This window comes from Patagioenas fasciata, chromosome 5 (assembly GCF_037038585.1).
Source record: "Patagioenas fasciata isolate bPatFas1 chromosome 5, bPatFas1.hap1, whole genome shotgun sequence".
Classification (NCBI taxonomy): Eukaryota; Metazoa; Chordata; class Aves; order Columbiformes; family Columbidae; genus Patagioenas; species Patagioenas fasciata.
The window spans coordinates 10,987,646-11,013,695 of NC_092524.1; the positions used below are offsets into that span (position 1 = coordinate 10,987,646).

Genomic DNA, 26,050 nt, shown 5'->3' on the forward strand with positions numbered 1-26,050 from the left:
TTGCATTTTGGCATGAAAATACCCTTTGACTGTCCATAATGTACATTTGTACAGAATAGCACATAACTTTGTATTTAAAGGCACTAATCTTTTCATGAAGACAATGCTTTTATTTCTTTATCTTCCTTCCCTAGTTGGAGAGATTACTACACAGACTAATTAACCACATCTTCATTTGATCTTTTACTGTGGCTCCTTTGTCCTTGTTGCAGCAAAGTGTTGTGAAACACCCTTAAATGAGACATAAACTATATTTACTCCATGAAAGGTCTTAATAAACCAGGAGTTTATATTACTGATTTTTCTATGTTGTTCAGACATTACAGTGATAGAAACTACACAAATACTAGAAAAGCAAAAGCAGACAAAAAGGAAGGACACATAAGTGAAGACTTTGACATATGAATCATGGTAATCATAGAATCATAGAATCCTTTTGGTTGGGAGAGACCCTCACGATCATGGAGTCCAACCATAACCTAAATCTGGAAAATTGTCTAAACACCTTTTAACCCCTCTAGGGATGCTGACTCCAACACTTCCCTGGGCAGCCTGTTCCAACGCCTGACAACCCTTTTTGTGAAGAAATTTGTCCTAATATCCAATCTAAACCTTCCCTGGTGCAACTTGAGGCCATTTCCTCTTGTCCTCTCACTTGCTACTGGGGAAAAGAGATCAACACCCTCCATGCTACAACAGAGCCTCTTCATGCAAAGAGCAGATCTCTCCATCAGATCAACACTCCCACTCAACTTGGTGTTGTCTGCAAACTTACTGAAGATGCACTCAATCCTCTCGTCCAGATAACTGATGAAGAGATTAAACAGATCTGGCCCTAATACTGAGCCCTGGAGAACACCACTCATGACCAGTCACCAAGTGGATTTGACTCCGTTCACCACAACTCTTTGGGCCCAGCCATCCAGCCAGTTCTTTACCCAGTGAAGAGCACACCCATCCAAGCCATGAGCAGCCAGTTTCTCCGGCAGAATGCTGTGAGAAATGGTGTCAAAGGCTTTACCAAAGTCTAGGTAGACAACATCCACAGCCTTTCCCACATCCACTAAGCTGGTCACCTTGTCATAGAAGATTAGGTTGGTCAAGCAGGACCTGCCTTTCATAAACCCATGCTGACTGGGCCTGATCGCTTGGTTGTCTTGTATGTGCTGTGTGAAGGCACTCAGCATGATCTGCCTCCTGAGTTAATTTAACGAGATGGAAATTGATTGGTTGTTGTACTTTCGGTACAATAGTAATTTACAGATTTCTAATAATTGAATCACCTATGCTTCTACCACCTGTAGGTTAAAAAAGTTAAGAGACAACAGTACATATTTGCACACAACCCTCAGAAGGCACTTGCTGTTTACAGAGATCTGTCAATAAAGAATAGCTGGTCTGGGATGAAAAACATTGTTCCTAGGTCCCTCTACACACACCCGCAATTTTAAGACTGTACAAATACGTGCAGTTAACCCTCTCTACCCATCTCTCTCACAGACCCTCAAAACAATCTGGCACTAAGTAAATCCATGCCGTCAATATAAAAAATCGTCATCTTACTGGAAAAAAATTGTAGAGGGAGTAGGGACACAGAGTTGGCTCTTACCTCTTGTTCATTCTCACAAGTTTAATACACATTCTGTGGTATTAGCAGTGATTTCAGAGAGTTTCTGAAAAAGAACAAATTGGGTAGAATTGTTCAAGGCAGAAGTGATTACTATCTTCATCTGGGGCAACATGGTAATCTTTGCATCTATTCTGATATCATAAGTACAGAATTCAACTTTTACTTTTTTCCTGTGTCATACAAATCAGTACCTTGAGCTATAAATTTCACTGTCACATGCACCTGTAACTTGAGCTCTGTTCTTCACAACGTTTTTATTTTGATTTGCTTTGACAAGTCACAAGAAATGTAACATATAAAGTTAGAACTCTTAATTCATTGTGAAATTAGTACACTGTCTAACCCCTTTTCTTATTTCCATGTTACTATTGGCTTAAGCAATATTCAAAGATCTGCTGCCAATTATACAGCAAAGCCGATGTCTAATTTGTAAGATGAAGTGAAAGGAATGGGCATTTCTGAAGATATTTACTGAGAATGCTCACTGCTTGCAAATAAATCCATGTTGCCAATATACAAGACAATGTACATTACTCGGTATATTGTGACAATAACAGGTTATTCTGCATTTGACATTTTCTAACACTTCACACTGCACAAGAAACCCAAATATTTCATTTTCCTAACTAAGATCCAGTAACTCTTGTTACTCTTGGTTACTCCAGTGTGGAGAATATGAAAGATGCTCTGGTGAGTATTCATACAACCCCTGTATGAATTGTGACTACTCTTTTTTATCTTTTCATCTAAATTATACACCAGCAAATAGCCAAGAAACTGTCTTAGCAATTAAATGTTACAATAAAACTTATGTTACACATATATGTAGCCCAAAACCAGCCTAATAGCAAAGGTTATCAAGCTAAATGCACCATTAATTCTACTCACAGTATCCTAAACAAGGTAGTAATGTTACTCTTTCTTCAAGTAGATGTCGTATGGTATACACTGCTTTAGGGAGTCTTATTCTCTTCATTTTTTACCACTCAAACTACAAACCTTGCTTTCACCACTTATTTCTAAAATTCCTTTCTAAAATCAGTAATTATAAGACCTGCATAATCCCTGCAACTAAATAACAAAAAAGACATCTTGGTGCAAGCATATTTTGTATATTTACCTACAGATTTGGAGATTTGCACTCACTAAGTAACCGTACTTAAAACTGAGGCAAAGCAAGTGTTGTACTCTTCCTATATAAGTAGGAAATATCCATCCCACCTTCTGTGTTTGTTGTCCTCTTAGCCAGGTACTCCTCTGGCATATCCTGCCCATGAGGCAAGATGTTTTCATTCAAGCGAACCCCTTTAAATTCTCCCTCTTAAAAACCAGTCCATGAAAGCAAGAATCAATATTACAGTAGTCTGACCATATTTTTTAGTCAGAGTTAACTATAGTTGTTACCTGTAATAGATTATAACCCCATACAGAGGAGATGGCATCATATGAGCCATCAATTGACATCAAAAGGAGGCCAACAGTGTTCTCGGTTCTTTTCTTTTTTTTCCAGGCAGTCCTGGTTCCATTAGTAGTGATTTCCCTTCAAGAGCTGAGTGACAGCAATTTTGGGAGGACAACAGAAGTGACAACTTTGCATCTTATAAAAGAACGAAGGGTTTGAACCTTCAGTGCCAACCCTTTTAAGATCAGCTCTAGCAAGACTGAGTAAGATTTCTGACATCATTTTTGTTTACTTTCCAGTAAAGTTTCTATCTGGAAAAGCTTCTTTTGAATCCTGAGGTTCAATGATTTTGAAACCTTCCTGGACTAGAGTGGGGTTTTTTTCCTCTTTTTCTTGATAGCTGGCTAAACCCCAAAGAAAACAATTAATGTTTCTTAGTAATATTTACAAGAATGGGAAAAAAACACATATTAAATTTCATCAGATATAATAAATAGATAACATTATTGAGATGACTTTACATCTGGAAACATAAATGCCATGGTGATACTCCGCACTTTTTTAAAGAAGCCTGAAGATTTCTTTTAGATTTTTTTTTTTCTGCCCAAAACATCTAAATCAATGAAACAGCAGTTTGAATAAAGGAACAATCATTGACTGATCGAATTTTGCCATATCAAACAGCATGTGCTTTCTGTTGAAATATCCTTGATCTTGATAAAGACTTGTAACTTCTGAAACCCATATGTCCTGCAAAGATTCATGGAAAGAGATCACCACCAGAACAGAGGAAGTCACTAATGAGTTTAATATATCAGGGGCCCAAATATCAGATCTTCAGATGTTCTTACTCAGAATTTCTCCAGATCTGGGCAGTCACTGGACCTGAACATGAATTACAATTTCTTCTAGAAAACTCCTTGTTATTTCCATTGGGAAGTGACAACAAGCTCTAGCAACTATAGAGTTAAATTTCCTGTTCCGCTTTCACACAGGTGCTCAAGGTAGGGTAAAGAGGCACTAGATAACATTACGTTCAAATGTTTAGAGAGTCTATGTGACTTTGATAAGAGGAGAGAAAAGACTTCAGAAGCATCAAAAACATATCTACTAGAAGGCAGAGTACATGGCCAGGTGTGTAGGGGGTTTTTGCCTACATTCTATGTGATGTTTCTATAGCAGTTTTGATACAATTTGAGCAGGATGAAGCTTGTTACAGATAAAATCTGTCTTCTGTAATCTGGCTCCTACTGCCTTGCAACTTTTGAAAGCAAAAAAAAAAAACAAAAAAACCCAAACTGTTAGAGGGGAGCACTCTGCACCCAAAGTTCACCTCCAGTCAATTCAAACGGAGTACAATTGTTCTTGGCATCTTTCTTTGCCTTGCCTCTTCATGTTGTACTGCTGCTAAGAATTCAGAGTGCAAAGCAATCATCAGTCCCTTGAAGTGTAGTTTTCTTAAATATAACATCTTTTCAGTGAGTGATCCTCTTGGCAATGCATTATCTGTAAATACAGTTGCCTGTTAGACAGGAAGAGTATAATGTTGGTTGATTGCAAGTGAGAGGATAATCTCCTATCCACAATATAATCCAGCTTTGCACTTTTTCTTCCTCATTGCAGTCAACTGATGTGGCTATACCTGTTGCCCACCAGACTTCATTATCTATTTCTTGGAAAATAATGCTTACATTGAAGAAATTAATGGTATCCACGGTCCTTGCTAGGAAAGTACAGAGGTTAAGGATGCCATCCAAATCTGTTGTTAAAGAAACAAATGTGCACTATATTAATTGAAGGGTACAAATATTAAACTGAGGAAGCTGTATATTTTGTTTATGAGGAAAATGTAAGTCAGGAAAAGACAAAAAAGACAGAACAAAAATGAAGTTCATGCTAAGTAAAGTACAAATCATCTTTTTTTTTCAATTTTTAGTACACCCAAGCAGCATAGCCTATGTCACTAATATTTCTACAGGAGCAATGTACCATTTGTTTTCCCTTTTGCAAATTATTGTGTTACCAAAATAAGCATGTTTTTTCCCATACATATTCTGCTTGAAGTCAGTCCCTTATGCGTTCTGATTGCTATGAAAAGTGAAAATGGAAAATGTAGCTTAGAGTACTGAAAAATACAAGAGTTTTATAAGGACTCACAGACTATAGCTATTGTTTTACTCCTCTTTAAAGGCAGAGAGTTTTAGTCCTTATTTACATAGAAGAGGTGAACTGCTTTGCTTAAGTCCTTGGACTTTCCTCTGCAGCTTTTATGTAGGTACACACAGGAAAAGTAATCTTAGTTATCTTTTTAAATTACTAGGTAAACTGTGCTATATTTCAAATCAGACAAAATTGATTTGGTTTAATTGTTTTTTAAATTTACTTAGAATATGCTTTAATAATTTAATTTAAGACAATTGGCTGAAAGTATCCAAATTCTAATTGCAATTAATCTATAAGCTCTGTGCATTTGGACTCATCTTTCAGGGTATTCTTCTGCTGACACATCCTCAGCCTTGTACTTTTTCTATTTGTCAGAGTGCTACCATGATTCTGTATCTATTTGGCTAAAACACATAATGTATGTTTGCAATGTGATTGCTGGAAGCGACATGAATGGGGAGCTGGCTAAGAATATGTTTATTACTTATGAAAATCAGGAGCAAGGAAGAGAAGGATAGGTGTAAGGAATACCAGAAAACTCTTATCAAGCTAACTGAGGATGGAAATACTATTTGTCAGGGACAGTTTTGACATAATTTCTATATGCTTTGGCTTCTCTAGGTTCTTTAGCCCCTTAGAGGAGTGAAAAGCTGAGCTCTTACTCAAGTTTTCTACTGTAGCTTCTAATGTGCAAAGGTGGACAAAGAAAACTGTCTCTTTTAATCAGAAGAGGCTTTAAACTGAAATTACTGACTCCTATTTTTCTCAAGCTTCTCCACCAGTGTTATTCAGGAAACAACAGTAATAAACTTGTTATTTTCTGATGAAGCTAGATGAAAAGCAGAGTCAGTATATTTGAAGTAGCACCCTATAGCTCTGCTCTCAGCTAATTCTCCGAAAGCTGCTTCATTCAACAAATGAGTCGATAAAGTATATAATATGGTTAAAATTCAGAGTCAAATTAATCCCTGATAAGACTAACATTTAAGTTAGTAGTTACAAGGCTATGTCCTTTTGTGTTTGTTGATGGCCTAAACGGAGTTCCACTTGCTAAAAATACAGTACTAAGAGTCTATAAAAGGAATAAAGACTTTTGATTAACTCAGGAGGTTTTTTTATGTCACTCTTTCAAATACTTCAATCCCAGCAGGCTCAGTTCTCACAGTATCTGAACAATGCTGAAACCATATTACCTGAAATTGTAAGAAGACACATTACATTCCTGCCTATCGAAAAGTAAGGCAAACAGCAAGAAGTAGCTCACCACATCTAACAAAAGCCCTTTTCTACAAGCAACTAAAAGCATATACATGTTCTGTGGTGCGTACCTAGTGTTTCCTACACACACAAACCATGAGACAGCATTTTCTGCAATGAAAATGATAAAACAAAATTATTTTGATAATACTAACTGCAGCATTTTAATAATAGTAAGTAATTTCATACCCATGCTTTTGAGTTCATCAATAATATATTTTTATAAAGATAAGAGTAATGCAATGCAGCTATAGGACACTGACGCTCTTCCACCTCAATCAACTGTAAGTTGTGTTCAGCTCCAGAAGATGTTTATGAATAAGTATTTCATATAGAAGATGACTGCCACAAAACCATTTAAGCAGGAAAATTACAATGGACTCAAGCCAATACATTTTAAAACTGAAACAAGGATTATTACTTCTTAAACTCTGTACAAATAAACCATAGAACTCACTAAGACATGATATTGGAGGGGCCTAAAAGTTGTCAAAATTAGTAACATAGAAAACTAAAATACTAATAACTATAAAAATTACAAATTATAGACATGCTTTAGGTTAATGCAAACATGAATTGGCAGCGGTTAGGAGAAAGAAAATCTCTTCTCGTGGCAAATAATGAAAATGATAAATTTAAACGCTTTCTCACCTCATTTTAAAGCTGGTGCTGACCAATATCAGAAACAGAACAATGCAGTAGAGCACACTTACTCTGCTGATGCTAAAGAATATTAACAAATTTGTCATTTTAGAAGACTAGAGAACATAAAAATTTTGCAGCTTACATGTTATATTTATCTAGATCTGCTGAGAAGACAGTCACTGTTGGGTTTGTTGTTTGCTTGTTTGTTTTTTACCCAAATGATTATGAGAATACATATGCAATCTTCCTCACTGAAAGTTACAATGATTATGCATTAGTACAATTATATTGGCTAAAAATATTCACTGTTCTAAGTGGGACTGAAAGCAAAGAAAGCTGTACTGTTAAGGGTTTTGCCTCAGTTTTCTTTGTTGCCTGTACAAACCTTCACTGATGAAACATCAATATCTCTGACAGTTGAGTATTCTAGTTAGTTTTCACTGGCTAACTATGGAGTCACACCCGACAGATCTTTCCAAATATCTGACAAAGAACCACCCTAAGAGTCCTGTGCAATTGTAACTGCCAGACTAATTGTTATACTTAAGAAATCTAGAAAGTCTTCAGAGTCTTTAAATAGAGAATAAGGATTTACTTTTTTTTAATATAGAGAATGATAGAATCATTTTGCTTGGAAGAGATGCCCAAGATCACCGAGTCCAACCATTAACCTAACTCTGCCAATAAAGCACATCCCTAAGAACCTAATCTATACAACTTTCAAACACCTCCAGGGATGGTGACTCTACCACTGCCCTGGGCAGCCTGTTCCAATGCCTGACAACGCCTTCTATAAAGAGATTTTTCCTAATACCCAACCAAAACCTCTCCTGTTGCAACTTGAGACCGTTTTCTCTTGTCCTATCACTTGCTACTTGGGAGAAGAGACCAACACCCTCCATGCTACAACCTCCTTGCAGGTAGTTGTAGACAGCGATAAGGTCTCTTCTCAGCCTCCTGTTCTCCAGGCTGAACAGCCCCAATTCCCTCAGCCGCTCCTCATCAGACTTGTGCTCCAGATCCTTCACCAGCTTCGTTCCCTTCTCTGAACTCTCTCCAGCACCTCAATGTCTTTCCTGCAGTGAGGGACCCAAAACTGAACGCAGGATTCGAGTTGCGGTCTCACCAGTGCTGAGTACAGGGGGACGATCACTGCCCTGGTCCTGCTGGCCACACTATTCCTGATGCAAGCCAGGATGCTGTTGGCTCTTTTGGCCACCTGAGCACACTGCTGGCTCCTGTTCAGCCAGCTGTCAAGCAACATCCCCAGGTTGTTTTCTGCTGTGCAGCTTTCCAGCCACTCTTCCCTGAGCCTGCAGCACTGCCTGGGGTTGTTGTGACCCAAGGGCAGAACCCAGCACTTGGCCTTGTTGAACCTCCTACAATTGGCCTCAGCCCATTGACGCAGCTGGTCCAGATCCCTCAGCAGAGCTTTCCTGCCCTCCAGCAGATCAACACTCCCATCTAACTTGGTGTCCTCTGCAAACTTACCAAGAGAACACCATTTCTGACCAGCCACCAACTGGATTTGGCTCTGTCCACCACAACTCTTTGGGTCCAGCCATCCAGACAGTTCTTTACCCACCAAAGAACACAACCATTTAAGCCACAACCTGCCAGCTTCTCCAGCAGAATGCTGTGGGAAATGGTGTGAAAGTCTTTACTAAAGTCTAGGTACACAACATCCACAGCCTTTCCCGCATCCACTAAGTTGGTCACCTTGTCATAGAAGGAGATGAGCTTGGTCAAGCAAGACCTGCCTTTCATAAACCCATGCTGGCTGGGCCTGATCGCTTGGTTGTCTTGTGTGTGCCATGTGATGAGGATGATCTGCTCTATGACCTTTCCCATCACCAAGGTAAGGCTGACAGGTCTGTAATTCCCTGGATCCTCCTTCTGGCTCTTCTTGTAGATGAGCATCACATTTGCCAGCTTCCAGTCAACTGGGGCCTTCCTGGTTAGCCAGGACTGCTGATAAATGATGGACAGTGGCTCGGTGAGCAATGTCCCCTTGGATTATTTGGGTTTTGTTCTGCTCCCCATCCCTGTCTTCCAGCTCAGAGGGCTGGGTACCTGGTGCACAACTGTTCTTACTATTAACAACTGAGGCAAAGAAAGCATTTAGTACCTCAGCCTTTCCTCATCCTCTGTCACTATATCTGATAAGAGTATAAAGGACCAGTCCCGAGCAGCAGAAAATCCAGGTGCTGAGTTAAGGTATAGGGAACAGCATTTCAGAAGACAACTGGATGAAAACAAAATCATTGGTGTTATTAAAGACTCACTGAAATCTTGTGCAAAGGATTTTCCAAAGAAAGGGCGACGCGACCTCCCAGGAGGCTGGAAGTGCACCACTGTTTAGAAGGGTTGGAACAATCTTGCCCCAAGTGAGTATTGTTAAATCAGCCTCACCGAAGGTCATGTCTACAGATACTCAGAATAATAAATACTCTGCAAATTAAAATATTGCAGAGAACAACCACAAAGCTTTCTGCAACACTTTCACACCATCTGTACAAATCAGGCACATAACCAATATATTAATGCCTTTTCCAAAAGACAATGCACACAATTCTTGAACTAGTGCACCTGGATAGTATAAATGGGTTTGCTGTTAAGAGCATTCAGCTTCAGCAGAAGTGACAAAAAAATGTTTAAATGAAAAATATAGATGTGTTCATCAGTTTGGGTTTGGTTTTTACTTTGTGTTTCTTCTCCCAGGCCTTTTTTCTACATTACAGCTCTTCTTGAGGCAGACTTCTATCACAGGAAAAACTATATGGGTACATTTGGCTAAATGTTCGTGCCAGCTGCTCCACTCATGGGGTGGGTGAGGAACTACATATCCATGGCATTAGAGATAAATGAGGCTTATGGGAAAAGGCAGGCAGAAAAACTGTTCGGAAAGTAAGACGGTGCAGAAGGTGATTATGTTGGGGAAATTAGCATGAAGTAAACAAGAGTGTGAATTTTCAGTGAATTACTCTGCAGTAATTCTCTACATGGATGCATGCATGTCTAACCTACATTAATGGGGCACTCTGCATAAACCCCAGCCTAGCCAGATCCACAACCAGTACAGTGATGAGATGCAGTATTTACTGGAGGTGGTTCAGCACCACACTGCCACAACTACTCTGTCATCAGGACTCTGTCTGGCATCTCCACCCAGCAGGGCTCAGCTCTGTAATCACTGCAATCCGCTCTACTACACGGGGTAAGTCTGGGTGATTCCAGCTTGGCAATAGTAAGGAGAAACTCCTAATTGTGCAAAGCTCCTTTCCCTCATTTTGTGGGTTATTTTGGTAGACAATGGTAGCCAGCCCAGGCTCTGAGCTGTGCCACATGCACAGCAAGAGCCATTCCTCTTCCTCTCAGCCAGATGCTGTCTTTGTGGCAGCTACTCCTGTTTCTGTGCCACACAGTCTGCAACACAGTAGGCTCCTCAGGACACTTCACAGACAACCCTTCTCCTCCAAATAACCCATAGCAGTGCACTCAACTTGGAATTATGCATAGATCCTGCAAGTTCAGACTTGCAGAAACAAATCCAGAAGCGCCACTGTGTCAAGTGTAGAACCGCTTATTTGAATTAAAGCATCACTGGTGTTCAGGGCAAGTGGAAGAGAAAGGCAGAAAATACAAAGTATGGGGGAATTTGTGCAATGCACTGAGGTGACTGATAGGTGCAAGGCGATACTGAAACTGATAGCTATTAAATTCCATTTGCTGATAATTTTTCTTTTTTTTGTGGAGTCAAGGGGACAAATTGAAAAAAATTCTTTAGGTAAATTTGTTACTGAATAATCATATAAACAATTGGGCTGCTACTTTCTCAGACATGAATCATGGTGTTTTCCACATTGGTTTATGGAATTTACAAAGTAGGTGAGATCTATAAAAGAGAAAGCATTTCACAGTCTTTTTTTGTCCTCTATACTACAGTTCATTGCCTTCATCAATTGTACTAGTGCAGCTGGTCTGTGAGGCTGACAAAGTGTGGCAGAGACGTGAAGGAAAGCTGTGAGCAGCCAAGCGCAGAAACTCCTTAGGTTCCCACCTCCCAAAGTCAGTGTGAGCTATGGAATAGCATATATCCTGCTGGTCTTAACATAATGCAGGATTGAGTCACACCAAAAAAAAAAAAAAAAATCAGGGTTTTAAGAAAACAATGATCATTTGCTGCTATTCTCTTACTGACCAAATGGGTTTTTTTTCTGTTGTTATGCTTTAAAATAAACAAAAAAGGTGATAGTCTGTCAATATGTACCTACTGTGTTTTGCACTGTGTATTCTCCTCTTCCTACCACACAAAAAGGGTTAGATAAGGATAGATAAACTCTCCTTAATTTTAACTTGTAGGGTCTCTGCCCTAAACAGTGTTGGAATGCTTATACTGGAAACACTGCATGAGAATATTCTGTCATTCAATGCAAAACAAAGTCCTTGATTTCACTTCAGTTTTTAAGATTTGCAAGTATTTTTGTTACCTTTTTTACTCTGAATGTTTATTTCTATAATATTAACTGGTTTTAATGTTGGTTTAATTCCTGTTAGCTTTGCTGGTGCCTCTGTGCCCATTAACCCCTTCTTTCAAACTGGATTCCACTTATTCCAGTGGAGTTCTGTTCTTGCAGATTCACACACAAGGTCCAAGCTCCTGCAGTAATATGAATATTGTTAAATGCAAGAAAAGTGTCATTGTGTAAAAATTCTGGTATGACAAGTAGCTGTCACAGTTACGTTCACACTTATGCAACACATATGCGCTCAAAACTTACTTTCAGGTAGTATGTTCAAGATTTTCCGTAACACAATCTGATAGGTAAACTGTCCTTACTGCTTATGGCTTTGAGATGAGGAAACCTATCACAAACAAAGTGTTCACTTCATCCCAGATAAGATGTGACACAAAGACTCCTGTATGACAGTATCCTTTGGGCCTTACATAACCCTTGGGACACTGTGGCACACTGTGTTGAAAGCATTAGGAATGACGTTGGCTCTGGGAAACTGGAAGTTCTGCAGTATCATTTGTTTGGACTTGCCATCTATGCAGTTAAGAGTTGCCACATGTATCACTTTCTCCCAGTCATCTGAATTATGAGTCAATCAAAACAAAAGTGGAAGGCATATTGGTGAGCAAAGCAGATGTGCATGTTTGTGGAGTTCGTTGTCACATTTCCATAGCTCTCATTTTCTGTCCTGCCCCATCTGGGCAAATAGATTTGAATTTTTGGCGAGTCCAGGTAGCTGCTACCTCAGCAACACCCTGGGCCTGAGACACGACTGTTAAAGGACAAAACCTTCAGCCTGGTAAGTGTCTGGAAGTGTCCCATGACTTCAGCTTCCACCCACAGTTAAAACCCTGGCCATCTTTGTTCTGTTTAACTGAGCAGGAGCAAGAAAATCCCCTCAGTGTGCTTGGCATGATAAATATATTAAAATGTCTCTCAGGAATCCTGGTTGTCCATGGGTTCCCTGCAGGTTGCCCTGTCACGGCCAGGCCAGTTAATAGCTAAAAGCACGTGCAGAGATAGAAATAGTTTCCAAACTCGGAAAGCAAACATGAAACGGGATCCATGCAGGCAGGCTCCTGGAGCTCAAATGGCGAGTGTTCTCCTTCGGATCTGATTGCAACCTCAGGATCACAGTGTACCATCAGCTCATTTCTTTACCTTAACCAAATTTGAAATATGGTCTGACTGAAAGGAAACCAAAGCTTAAATTAATTTATTAAATAAAAAGCCAAACCAAAACAAACAAACAAAAAAACTTATGAGAATCCGTATATATTAAACTATCCTTCTATGAACGTGATAGAATCAACTGTACCTCACACTCTAGGCCTTTAGAACTGGGGCTCTGTGATGGCTGAAGCACAGGAGAAAACAGTGAAGAGGCAGCCAAGTTGCCGCCATTGAAGGGGTACGCCACTTGCGCAAATTTGCCTTCCCTCCCGGGCCCTACCGCCAACCCTGTGGCGTAACGGCTTTCGTGAATACGGATGCTGCACTGCGGCGATGGCACAGTTCAACCAAACTTCCTCCCACTCCGACGTTAAGGCCACCCCCTTGCTTCGTTGTGATTGGCAAGACGGGTGGAGCCCTTCACGGCGATTGGCGGCTGCCGGAGGGAGGTGGGGTAGGTTGCGTGAAGGGTAATAAAGTTAGTGGGGCTGGCCGGGTGCGCTTTAGACGCGGCGGCGGGTCGGCTCTCTATGGAGGTGGCAGAGGGAAGTGTCGGGCCGTTGCTGCTCCTGCTGTGGTGACTCGGAGACTCGCCCTGTCCCGCGCGCTCCCCCCTTCCCCTCCCCAGCCCCGCTCCCCGGCTCCCTTCCCCTTCCCCCCCTTATCTTGCCTTTTCCCCTGCCCTTGGTAGCCGCCGGGACCCGGGGAAGCTGACAAGGCCTTAGGGAAGGTGAGAAACGCGGGAGTGGCGGGAGAATGGTCTGGGGCCGCGAGAGAACGGGTACTGCTGCAGCCGCCGCTTAAAATGGCGGCTGCCCGAAGTGGCCGCCATTTTCTCGTCAGCTTCTTCTCGCTTTCTTCCGCACAAAATGGCGGCTCGGGTCGGTGACCGCTCCTGCTGCCTGCTCTCGGATTACCGTGGGCGCTAAGTAAAGGGGTAGAGGAGCTCGGCAGCCCCCGCCAGGCGCGGAGGGGAAGCTGAGCAGAAGCGCTCGAGGTTAGAGCCGCATGTCTGCAGCGAGGGAGATGGGGGCGGGTAGTGTCGGTTCGTAGCTTTTCCAGGGCTGCCGGATCCGTCTCTCTGGGGGCTCCGGGCGGTTTGTCCTTGGGAGGAGCAGCCTCGGTACACGTAGCGGGCTGCGGTTAAGGATCCGCATTGTTGGGAGGTGATGGGGGTGAAGTTGTTCTCAAACAACAGTGACGAGACGATATTTTTTCCCCTGTTCGTTTACTCTTGTCGTGGGAGAGCGGAATACCGAGAAGCCGGGTGTGTCGGCAGCGGCCTCGCCTCGCCCGTATTGATTCAGGGTGGCGAGTGAAGCGAAGGCGCTGGTTGTGCGGGGGTGGCGGTGCAGCGGGATACCGACCGCTTCCCCCTTCTCCCCGGGCGGAGTGGGGAGGGTGCTGCGAGTGGCGGGCGCCGTTTTCCGCCGGCGGCGAAGAAACGGGGCCTTCTCGCCTCCCTCGCGGAGAACAAAGAGCTGGCCGGGTTCTCGGCGGCGCCAGAGCCTGGAAACGGGCGGCGCCCGGTAGGGGGAAGGGGAGGCGGGTCCGTTCTCCCGGAGCCGCCAGCTCCATGCGGCAGGGCCGCGCCTGCCTCCTGCGGGGGGCGCCCCTCCCGCTCCGCAGCCTTTTGTTCGGCGGCCGCCATGTTGGGAGCCGTTCCTCGTGCCCGCGCCGCGGGCAGCGGCCGGTGCGGCGGAGGCCGGGGGGAGCGGCGGTAACGGCCGCGACGCGGAGAGCGGCGTTCTCGGGGGCGGCTCTCGGACGGGCTCGCCGAGGAAGTGGCTGTGTGCTCACAACCCTAAACGTCTCGGAGCGGATCTGTAATGGAGTCTTAAAATGCCTCTGGGGTTTTTTTATGTGTTGCCCAGGCGTTTCTGTCCCAGTGATTAGCTTTCTGCTAATATGAGCAGTCCAATTATTTTGGTTTTGCTTTTTTATCTTTTTCCTACTGCTGTCTTAAAAGCTAAAATTTGAGGGTGGGAGAGGCGGTGTCTTTTTTTTTTTCTGCTCATTATTTAGTAGCTTAATTGGCCATTTGGACTTGGATGCAGAACACATCGCTTTTACTGCGTTAAGTGTGCGTTTTGTGATCTGATACTTTGCACTTTAAAATTCGACTGCTTTGTCTTGCCGTAATTAATCATGGTTTGTGAAGCATATCAGTAAAGGAATCATCTAGTCGTGCTGTAATACTAGGAAAAAAAAGGCTTTTGGAGGAGGCAGAGTAATTTTGAGGCTCTTAGGTTCCCAGTCTGTGGTTCCTTTATTTCTCTTCTCGCCCCACTGGAAGACATCACTATGATGATGAAATTGGCCTTTCTGTGGGTTTCCCAAGTATTGCACAGATAAGAGGTTTTCTTGCTTTTTATGAAGTTTAATGTTTGGGTGTATGCTTTCCTCGTTTGTACTTTTGTTGTAAGTTAGATATTGTGGCTACTAGTAAAACAGTCGTAATATGAACGCTTGATTTGTCTTTCTAGGTTTTGTTTTTCCCCACCCCGTCAATTTAATTTTATTCTTTTGAAGATTCTTCGTTGTCAAGCCGCCAAAGTGGAGAGTGCGATTGCAGAAGGGGGTGCTTCTCGTTTCAGGTACTGATGCTTTTTGTTCTTTTGATATACACTTGGCAGTGGAAACTGTCCTTTGAGGAGGATTTAAATTTGCCTTGTGTTTATACCAAAGCTGACATGTAATTAAAAGCATTTGGATTTTGAACTTACACAAGATTACATGGTTGTTTTTAACAGTGCTTCTTCAGGCGGAGGAGGTGGTAGGGGTGCACCTCAGCACTATCCCAAGACTGCCAGCAACAGGTATGTCATCTTACTCTTCAATTTGGCATGATTTTGAAGGCAGACAACAAGGGATACCTACTGAGTTGATGACGTGTTAATGTTCTCCAGTTTGTGGCAAGATAGCATACAATCTGTTGAAAGTATGTGTGATGATATAGTGACATGAGGTGCAGAGACTTTTTCATGTATTTCGCTTTAAAAGTTTAGAGGAAGGGTTTTCTTGAGTGTCTTTTTTACATTTTTGTTGCACAAACACTGTGCAGCAGATGTTGTGGGGTTGGTAGGGGGAAGTGCATGCTCTTAGGAGAGCTGGTAGCAGAATTAACTTAAGTAAGGCAATACTGAAAGGTTAAAAGGTCAGTTCTTGAAGTTGTTCGTTTCTGTTTAACAATCACAGCGAGTTCCTGGGGAAAACCCCAGGGCAAAACGCTCAGAAATGGATTCCTTCACGAAGCACTAGACGAGATGACGACTCCGCAAATGACAAAGAACGACATGATGCAATCTTCAGGAAAGTAAGAGGGTAAGTTCTTTCTAAGATTTTTTTTTTTTCTTGTTTTCTTCAAACTGGACATGAGGAGGAAATTTTTTACAATGAGGATGTTAAAATACTGGCCCAGGTTACCCAGAGAGGTGGTAGATGCCCTGTCCCTGGAAGCCTTCAAGGCCAGGCTGGATGGGGCTCTGACCCATCTGATCTAGTTGAAGATGTCCCTGCTCGTTGCAGGGGGGTTGGACTAGATGACCCTTGAAGGTTCTTTCCAATCCAGACTATTGTATGATTCTATATAACTTAAATAAATGGGCTGGAGGAAAGCAAGACATGTGGGTCTTGAGATTGAGAGGGGTGCTTGGGGTTGTGGTGCCCTTTGGAGGGGATGAGGCAGAAACTGGTAGGTCAACAGCAGCAAACACTTGAAGTAATTCTTGTGAGAGAATTAGTCTTTTCAGTACTTCACATTTGGAAAAATGATTGAATGGAAAGTTGTGCTTCTCGATTTTTCTTTAATAGACTTAAAGGTGAACTTGGGTCTGAAGTCACTTTTAGCATGCTTACAAGATCTGTAATCTGGACTTTTCGTATTTTCTTTCTAGCATACTAAATAAGCTTACTCCTGAAAAGTTTGACAAGCTATGCCTTGAGCTCCTCAATGTGGGTGTAGAATCTAAGCTCATCCTAAAAGGGGTCATACTGCTGGTAAGTTGACTGCATTTCTTTAAACTATGGGTTTCTTGCATGCTAAAGAGGTTGGCTGGTTTTGATGGAACACGGAAGTAATGTGGCTAATGGGGTGGTAGATAGTCTGAACATACAGAAATACCGTTAGGGTTATACATCAGCAATCCTACTTCTCTGGCCCCCTCTTTTTCCTCTTCTGACAAATCTAAAAGTCTTGAAGAGCTACCATGGGTGGTATCTTAGTAAACTGGTTTAATTATCATGTTGCTTTGTTAATCTGGCAACACTAACTTCAGTGTTTTGTATGATGGGTTTAGATTTGTCCCATTTGTTGGCTAGGGGTTATAGAAATTCTTTGGTAGCTTAACAGTAGCTTTTTTCCTTTGTTTCAGCATTGCCGCTAGTGTTAAACATTATTTCTAAATGTTTGAAATAGCAAAAATAGTTACATGTTTTAGATTACACAAAATGGTAATATCCCATTATGTGCCTTGCAGTTTGCTTTTCTGATAATGTTTGCATCCTACTTTCATTTAGATCGTAGACAAAGCCCTTGAAGAGCCCAAGTATAGCTCACTGTATGCTCAACTATGTCTGCGACTGGCAGAAGATGCACCCAACTTTGATGGCCCATCAGCAGAGAGTCATCCAGGACAGAAGCAAAGCACAGTGAGTGCCTTTCCCAGTCTGGAATGATAGATTTTGCTAGTGTGCATAGTTCCACTGATTAGCTTAACTGTTTTGTTTTCTTTCTTAGACATTCAGACGCCTCCTAATATCTAAACTTCAAGATGAATTTGAAAACCGAACCAGAAATGTTGATAGTAAGCTTTAAAGTCATTTTTAATAATGAATTTTATTTATTTTTTTCTTCTCCACAGCCATATTAAACAGGCTTCTTTGTTTTCCAGTCTATGATAAGCATGATGGTCCCCTCCTCCCTGAGGAGGAGGAACAGAGAGCCATTGCCAAGATCAAGATGCTGGGGAACATCAAATTCATTGGAGAACTTGGCAAGCTTGATCTTATTCATGAATCTATCCTTCATAAGTGCATCAAAACAGTGAGTATTCAGATGGGATGTGGGCTAAGAGAAAAATGGGACTTCTGAAGTTAAAGTGTAAATATTTATGGTGTTCTGGGAATCTTGAAGCATGAAATAGCACAAAAATGTTTCATGTCAACTATCTGCCCCCTGCTGTTTGAAATAAACAGTCTTTTGGTGTGATTAAAAAGTAAAACTGATTTTGTTCAAAGCCATGGGAGTTTTCTCCAAGTGAAGATGTAGTTTGGCCTAGACAAAAGTACTACATGTACTTCAAAGTACATCGACTTATGAGTAATAAGTACTTCAATGAGCGATTCTTAAACTAATTTTCAAGTCCATTTGTCTTCAGAACAAGATTAAATGTTTTTGCATGTCCCTGTGTACAAAGTTGACACTTCTAGAAATAGTCACTTAGTATGTTGAAGTACCTGATTCCTCTTTGCTGTTTCAGCTTTTGGAAAAGAAGAAGAGAGTCCAACTCAAAGATATGGGGGAGGATTTGGAGTGCCTCTGTCAGATAATGAGGACAGTGGGACCTAGATTAGACCATGCGAAAGCCAAGGTATGTGTATATCCACTGCAGTCGTTGAACTAGTTAAATTCCATGGCTAAGACTTCAACTGCGTGAACGTTTTGTATTCAGTGCTCTATTTATAAGTACAAAGCTGAGGTGTGACCTTCAGAGAGCCAAGTGCCAGCTATTGCTCCTGCACCAGATCTCTTTGTAGTAAAAGGAGTCAGTCTTTGAAATGATTTTAAATCTCTTTCCAGAATGCAGTTAGGAAGTCATAAAAGCAAGAGTCTTGTTTCTCTAAATGCTATTTGAAAAGAAGTCATGATGTATTAGCTTTCCTTAAGCTCTACTGCTATGTGGGAGATTGAGATGGCAGGAAAGGGAAGTCTGTTCTGTTATTTGATTTTAAATGTCTTTAATGTGGTTACCTTTCCTGAAAATGGTCAAGACACTGATAGAATTAGCCTTTACTTATAATATCCTTTTTGTTCCCCCCAGTCCTTAATGGATCAGTACTTTGCCCGTATGCGCTCCTTGATGTCAAGTAAGGAATTGCCAGCAAGGATTCGTTTCCTGCTGCAGGTATGATGATGAAATAGCTTACTACTTCCTTTTTCTTGTGAAGTTGTCTTGAATCCTTTCTTAATAATTCATTATGTTCCAAGGATACTGTGGAGTTGAGAGAACACAACTGGGTTCCTCGCAAAGCTTTTCTTGACAATGGACCAAAGACTATCAATCAAATCCGTCAAGATGCAGTAAAAGTAAGTGTTAAGACTTAAGTCTTGTGCTGGGCTTTTGCTCAGGTGTTGAAGCCTTATGCTGTTGACTCCATGTCATAAAAGATATATGCTTTGTGCTTATGAGTGGTTCTCACAGAGGAATATGCCAGTAAGGGGTTAAGGGTTGAAATCAGATGGACTTGTATAGTTCTGGGCTAAGAAGTTGACTTTTTCAGAACTTGACTTTTGCAGGGACTGTTACTCCAAACTGACCAAAATTACAATTCCTGTTCTAAAGGATCTGGGAGTGTTTATTCCTGCTCCTATGTCTCAAGGGATGAGAAGCGACTTCTTTCTGGAGGGACCCTTTATGCCACCCAGGATGAAACTTGACAGGGACCCACTCGGAGGGCTTGCTGATATGTTTGGACAAATGCCAGGTATGCTGAAATTGCAGGGCTGATGTGATGACTGTAGCTGGATTGTATTGAACAAGAACTAAAATTGTATTTTTTCTCCTTAACAATACAGGTAGCGGAATTGGTACTGGTCCAGGGGTTATTCAGGATAGATTTTCACCCACCATGGGACGTCATCGTTCAAACCAACTTTTCAATGGCCATGGGGGTCACCTCATGCCTTCTGCGCAAGCCCAGTTTGGAGACCTAGGCAAATCTTTTCTGAAAAGTCAGGTAAGGAAGATGATGTTCACAAGGTGACTTCAGCATGTTTATAAGCTCTTCTGCAGATGCGTATGTTATGGATTATAGTCTGCTTATGTTTCAACACTTCTTCAGATTTGATTCTGATAAGAACTGATGCTCAGCTGATACAAAAATCCTAAACCACCTTTTAAATTGTGCAAGAGATGCAAGGAATACACTTTTTTTTAACTGCAAAAAAGGTGCATGTGGCTTTGGTGGGTCAGAATGGTGTGTGTTATTTAAAAGATAGCCCTGTTTTTAGGGATAGATGCTACTCTCCCGCCACCCCTGCTCCTTCTTTCTCCCTTCCTGGCAAATAGAATCTGTGTTCCTCTGGTCCCTCTGGTAACTACTTACCATATGATGTACACCACTCCATCATCTGCACTTCTTTCTCTATATCTCCCTTTCTGAAATAGGGGCAAAGCCAGCTCTACCATAACCAGAATCAGGGACTCTTATCCCAGCAACAAGGACAGTCGAAGGATATGCCACCTCGGTTTTCTAAGAAAGGACAGCTTAATGCAGATGAGGTACATTACATGCCTACATTACTTAAAGCCTATTCGAAATATTGCCCAATGATTATAGCAAGACGCGTTATTATGAGGACTAATGCTGGAACTCTTCCTCCTCCTCCTCCTCCTTTGTCCCTTCCACTTTGACCTTACCCCCCTCACTTCCCTCAGGGTATCCAGCGTCCTATGAGCAAGACTGAGATATGAGGGCAATTTCTTGGGGTGTCCCTTCCTTCCCCCACACCTCCCCAAGAACACTACTCTGACATCAGTTCCCATGCATCATACTGATAACAGTACATTTAACTAAAACTTGAGAAAATCCTGAACTTTAGAAACTTTAGAAACCCTGAAGTGCTGGACCAGGCTTTTTTTTTTTTTTTTTTTTAAGAACTGGCTAATAGGCAAAATGTCAATTGCAGAGTAAACTGCATTGTTATTTTGAGTGTTAACCAGACTTGTATCCTGATTTCTGAGCAATTGATAGAGTTTTATCTTGGCTGTAAAATACATCAGCAAACATGCAAATTATATTCTTGGGTCTCTAACATACTGCATCTAAAAGGAGCAATTCCAGATCTTGATACCAATGGAACTAAATAACAACTTGTAGCAAGCTGTGATTCATTGAGTTGTGCTTTTGGGGAAATTTCAGCACATGTGGCTTAATGTATATTTGAGTGTTAACAAAAGTCATGTTTCAGTGGGATCAGTTGCATGAGTCCATGCCTGTCTGTTCTTGGTCAGAATCTTGAAACAGTTTGAGGGGTTTTTTTTCTGACTTATCTGTTTACAGATTAGCCTGAGACCTGCTCAGTCTTTTCTAATGAATAAAAACCAAGTGCCAAAGCTTCAGCCCCAGATAACTATGATTCCACCCAGTGCTCAACCACCACGCACTCAGACACCACCTTTGGGACAGGTAAATATAGAAACTATGGTTCATTGTTTGCTCTATTTAAGTGTTTATGCATACTGAATTTAGGTCAATTTCTAATATGTCAAGGCAGAGAGAAGTTGTTCATTGCAGAGAGCAGGATATAGAAAAAGAATATCTGAACCTGATTTGACTTCCAGCTGCCTTTGTACATAGTGTTCTTAAACTTGATGTAAGTGTGTGTAGATGGTACTGCAAAGAAACAAATCCTGGATACTGTCTTTTTCAGCCTCCTCAACTTGGTCTTAAAACAAATCCACCACTTATACAAGAAAAGCCTGCAAAGACCACAAAGAAGCCACCTCCTTCTAAAGAAGAGCTACTTAAGCAAACTGTAAGTTGAATATGTAATACTGCTTCTTGAAGCCTTGTGTGCGCTCTTAAAAACAAATGTTTAACCATTTATTTTCTCTCTAGGAAGCTGTTGTGACTGAATATCTGAACAATGGAAATGCTAATGATGCTGTTAATACTGTGAGAGAAATGAGAGCTCCAAAACACTTCATTCCCGAGATGTTGAGCAAAGTAATCCTTCAGTCTCTAGATAGATCAGATGAAGACAAAGAGAAAGCAAGTACTTTGATCAGCTTGCTCAAGCAGGAGGGAATAGCCACAAGTGACAACTTCATGCAGGTACTGCAATCTAATAGGATCACAGTCCTCGTTGCTTGGCTGTTTTCTAAGTTCTGTTGATCTGAGGAGGTAAAAATGTATAAACTGGTGATGGGTATAAGTGATGAGGAAGTGTGGGTGTGGAATTTCAAGAACTGGAAATGGAGAACCTCTTGGTGAGTGATTAAGTGCAAAAGAGAAACTTAAGGCTTCTACCTAGTAAGAGTATTACTGTGCACAAGAACAAAACTACTTCAGTAGTTCAACTTCTGTGTTTACTGTTTCGTAGGCATTTCTAAATGTTTTGGACCAGTGCCCCAAACTGGAGGTGGACATCCCATTGGTGAAATCCTACTTAGCACAGTTTGCAGCCCGTGCCATTATTTCAGAACTGGTGAGCATTTCTGAACTGGCTCAACCACTGGAAAGTGGCACCCATTTCCCTCTCTTCCTGCTTTGCCTTCAGCAGTTAGCTAAGTTACAAGATCGTGAATGGCTAACGGAATTGTTCCAACAAAGCAAAGTGAATATGCAGAAAATGTTACCAGGTAAGAGTTACCATGTAGCTCTTATTGACACCTCACCTTAGTGTATGCAAGATCTTTTTTTTCCTTTAGTCTTTACACCAGAGTAAATAAGAGTTATTTTGATGGAATCAACTGTCATGAGTCTTAAGAATGGTGTTTGTTTAAAGGTGGTTGGACCCGGTACGTTTTGGTTGGCACCAGCGCTTAAGTGTGTCTCTCTTATCTGTTTGTCAGAAATTGACCAGAACAAGGACCGCATGCTGGAGATCTTAGAAGGGAAGGGGCTTAGCTTCTTGTTCCCCCTTCTGAAACTGGAGAAGGAACTGCTAAAGCAAATAAAATCGGATCCATCCCCTCAAGCCATCTACAAGTGGATTAAAGATAACATTTCACCCAAACTTCATGTAGATAAGGGATTTGTGAATATATTGATGACCAGGTGAGATGCTGTCTTGATGTTTTTTGTACCTGGTTTGTTAAGATACCAGTAAGTCACTGATTCTGTGAAGGCCGACATCTAGCCTGTGCAAAAAAAAAAAAAAAAAACGCAGTATGCAGGGAGATAAATTGTTCTGAGCAGACCTCCCCTGTATTAAACACTCTTAGTACTAGAGAAAGTGAGTCTCCAGGCTTGCATCAGTGTGAAGTGTTGCTTTTGCTTGGGAGGAACTCTGGACCTGTGTGTTCTTTCTCTAAAATGTTTCAGAGCCCTAACAAGCAAAATTAGGATTCTTGTGGTGCAGCGTCAACCACAATACTAATCCACTGTGCGTGCACACAACTCCTGATACAGGCAGGAGGATACTTCTAGTAACAGCTAGTGAACTGAACTTGAAGGTAGCTGCTCTATCTTTGACAGAACCAAACTTTTTTTTTTTTTTTTGGTCCAGTTTCTTGCAGTATATTTCTAGTGAGGTAAACCCACCCAGTGACGAATCGGATTCTTCATCCGCTCCATCTAAAGAGCAGCTCGAGCAGGAAAAACAGCTGCTTCTTTCCTTCAAGCCAGTAATGCAGAAGTTCCTCCATGACCATGTTGATCTGCAAGTGAGTGCTTTGTATGCACTCCAGGTGCACTGCTACAACAATAACTTTCCAAAAGGTATGTGCGTCAGGACCTTGCCCAAAATTGTACTTGTTGTCTTTGTATGGTTTTCAGGCTTGTAGTGACTTAGAGTGAAGTAAGCTACTCAGGTTATAAAGCTAACAAAGTTTAAATCTACTTTCACAGGCATGTTACTGCGCTTCTTTGTTCATTTCTATGACATGGAGATCATTGAAGAAGAAGCCTTCTTGGCATGGAAAGAAGATATTACTCAAGAGTTTCCAGGGAAAGGCAAGGCTTTATTCCAGGTAAACTTGATAACCTTAGAGACTTACGTTCTGTGATCACTGCTGCACTGAAGTGTTTGAGACCACTTTGAAATAGTGATTAATATCTAGAAAATTAATGGAGTATCCTACTAGGAAGGAGTGAAGCAAGATGAACTAAATATTTTTTCTTTACTGGAGACCTACATGTGGTGCTAAGTGTGGCTGGAAGTCTTAAAATGAGTTGGGGAGGCAGGGTTTGGGGGAAAGCAGTGTTCTGCAGAAGTACAGAGTGGGGAAATAATTTCTGCTGCCTTAAAGGAGTTTTATGTAACTACAGGTAAACCAGTGGCTGACCTGGCTGGAAACTGCTGAAGAAGAAGAATCTGAAGAAGAAGCTGACTAAAGAACCAGCCAAAGCCTTAAATTGTGCAAACATACTGTTGCTATTATGTAACTGCATTTGACCTAACCACTGCGAAAATTCATTCCGCTGTAATGTTTCACAATATTTAAAGCAGAAGTATGTCAGTAGGATATCCTCTGCAAAAGGTTTTTGTAGTGTGTCTTAATAGTCTACAATAAAAATATTTTAGAGTATCTTTAATGTTTAGATAACAGTGTATTAGCAGCATGCAATAATTACATTATAAGTTATCGAGCAGAAGCAGTCTGTTGCAAGGGTCTTCTTTGCTGCCAGTTATCATAGGCTGTTTTTAAGTTAGAAAACTGAATAGCAACACTGAATACTGTAGAAATGCACTTTGCTCAGTGTAATACTTGAGTTGTTGCAATATTTGATTATCCATTTGGTTGTTACGGAGAATCCTTAACTGTAATCGATGGTTGTTGCCGTAATAGTATATTGCCTGTATTTCTACCTCTAGTTATGGGCTTTATGTGCTAGGTTTTAATATCCTTGAGCCTGGGCAAGTGCACAAGTCTTTTTAAAACAAACAGTTTACTTGCACAAAAACTGACCAGTTGAAGAGGTGGTTTAATGCCCTTTGGAAGAGGTTTTTGTGGGTGTGAAACATGACATGGTGAGAAATTTGAATTGGTCCCTCTATTATAGTACTGAAATTAAGTCTACTTAATTTATCAAGACATGTTCATGCCCTGATTTTATATACTTGTATCTATCAATAAACATTGTGATACTTGACTTGTTTTTGAATGTCTCCCAGTAGAAAAGCTTTGACTGACAACTAGTTGACTTACGGAAAGAAACATTAGTGGGAGTTGACTTAGTCTGGGACCATCTTCAGATTCTCTTCATAATAATTGTCTTGGCATGCAAATGAATTCTAAATAAGGTCACAGATGAAATTAGACACTACAGATTTGTTGTGACAAGAGGAAAAATTTAAGAATTCTGCTGAAGAAATGGTAGGAGTTTGCCTTGTGGTCCAATGTATGCTTGATCAGTGAGTATGTGCTTTTAACTTTCTAATGCTTTCAGCTCTCCTCAGGTCACATGCATGTTTTTTAATCAAGTGGCACTGACTAGCTGCCTATTTCTCAAATTGGCAAAAAAACACTTACAAAAGTTAAATTATGTTGCATTGTACAGGCTTGAAATGTCATCTATTAAATACTCAAAATGCCTGACTTCTAGAACCTTGTACCTAGTGAAATTTTTTTAACCTTGTTGATACTCAAATGGTTAAAAGGTGACGCATTTGTAATGGCAAAACAGTAGGGTCTCCTTGACTGAAACTTGATTTTGCCAGTGCTGGAAGTGCTTCAGGCTATGTTTCTGCATTGTGGGAGATTAAAAAGGAGCATGAGGGAAGTACTAGACATCATAAAAGGGCTTGCTTGCAGGGGAGGGATAGTTTGTATTTATGTACCTTTGAAGTGCTGTGACTAGAGGAGTGCGTCTCGTTCTCTGGTTTTGCTTGCAGCTGGCTTTCTGACCCACCGATACGCTGGTGGCCTCTTGTAGACTTGAAACTTGGCTTCATTCAGTGGGTCTCTTCAGATGCTGCACTAACTTGCTGTGCAATGTGTAGCCCAGTAAATCAAAGTGTACTGTGGTTCTGTAACTGAATGACCTTAATAAAGGGCATTTATCTTGGATTGCTAACAAATTCCATGACATGTAAAACACCATCTGTACATTTCAGAAATGTGGCATATTTGGCAGTAAACAGGAGAGCAGGATATTTCAGTTGAGTCTAGTCTAAAAGAAAAAGGCAGACACCTAACTACACTGAAGGGGTTTGAGGCTTGGAGCCCGCTGCTTTTGATGTAGCTGATGTAACTAGTGTGTAACAGTGGTGAGCAGTGACATGGTGGGACTTCTAGAAGAGGTCTTAATGTTATCTTGCTCCAGTCATGATGAAGAGTAATCTTCAGTTTTGGAAGAACTGTATTTGTCTACAGA

At 41.3% G+C, this 26,050-nt stretch overlaps 1 protein-coding gene and 1 non-coding gene across 2 annotated transcripts; both read left to right on the forward strand.

Moving 5' to 3' along the window:
• The first annotated feature begins 13,956 nt into the window (after window positions 1–13,956).
• Window positions 13,957–24,826, forward strand: EIF4G2 (eukaryotic translation initiation factor 4 gamma 2). Its single transcript, XM_071808597.1, has 23 exons — window positions 13,957–14,082; window positions 14,321–14,613; window positions 15,274–15,384; window positions 15,541–15,606; window positions 15,986–16,111; window positions 16,684–16,786; window positions 17,306–17,437; window positions 17,526–17,592; window positions 17,680–17,831; window positions 18,268–18,378; window positions 18,829–18,912; window positions 18,996–19,094; window positions 19,351–19,492; window positions 19,584–19,744; window positions 20,176–20,289; window positions 21,071–21,196; window positions 21,441–21,545; window positions 21,629–21,844; window positions 22,113–22,371; window positions 22,585–22,789; window positions 23,241–23,452; window positions 23,582–23,703; window positions 24,002–24,826. The coding sequence occupies exons 1-23, from the start codon at window positions 13,957–13,959 to the stop codon at window positions 24,065–24,067; spliced, it is 3,198 nt and encodes a 1,065-aa protein (XP_071664698.1). The 3' UTR covers window positions 24,068–24,826.
• Window positions 20,331–20,487, forward strand: LOC136102853 (small nucleolar RNA SNORD97). The gene has a single exon (XR_010651498.1). It is a non-coding gene; the product is annotated as a small nucleolar RNA SNORD97 (small nucleolar RNA).
• Window positions 24,827–26,050: the final 1,224 nt, after the last annotated feature.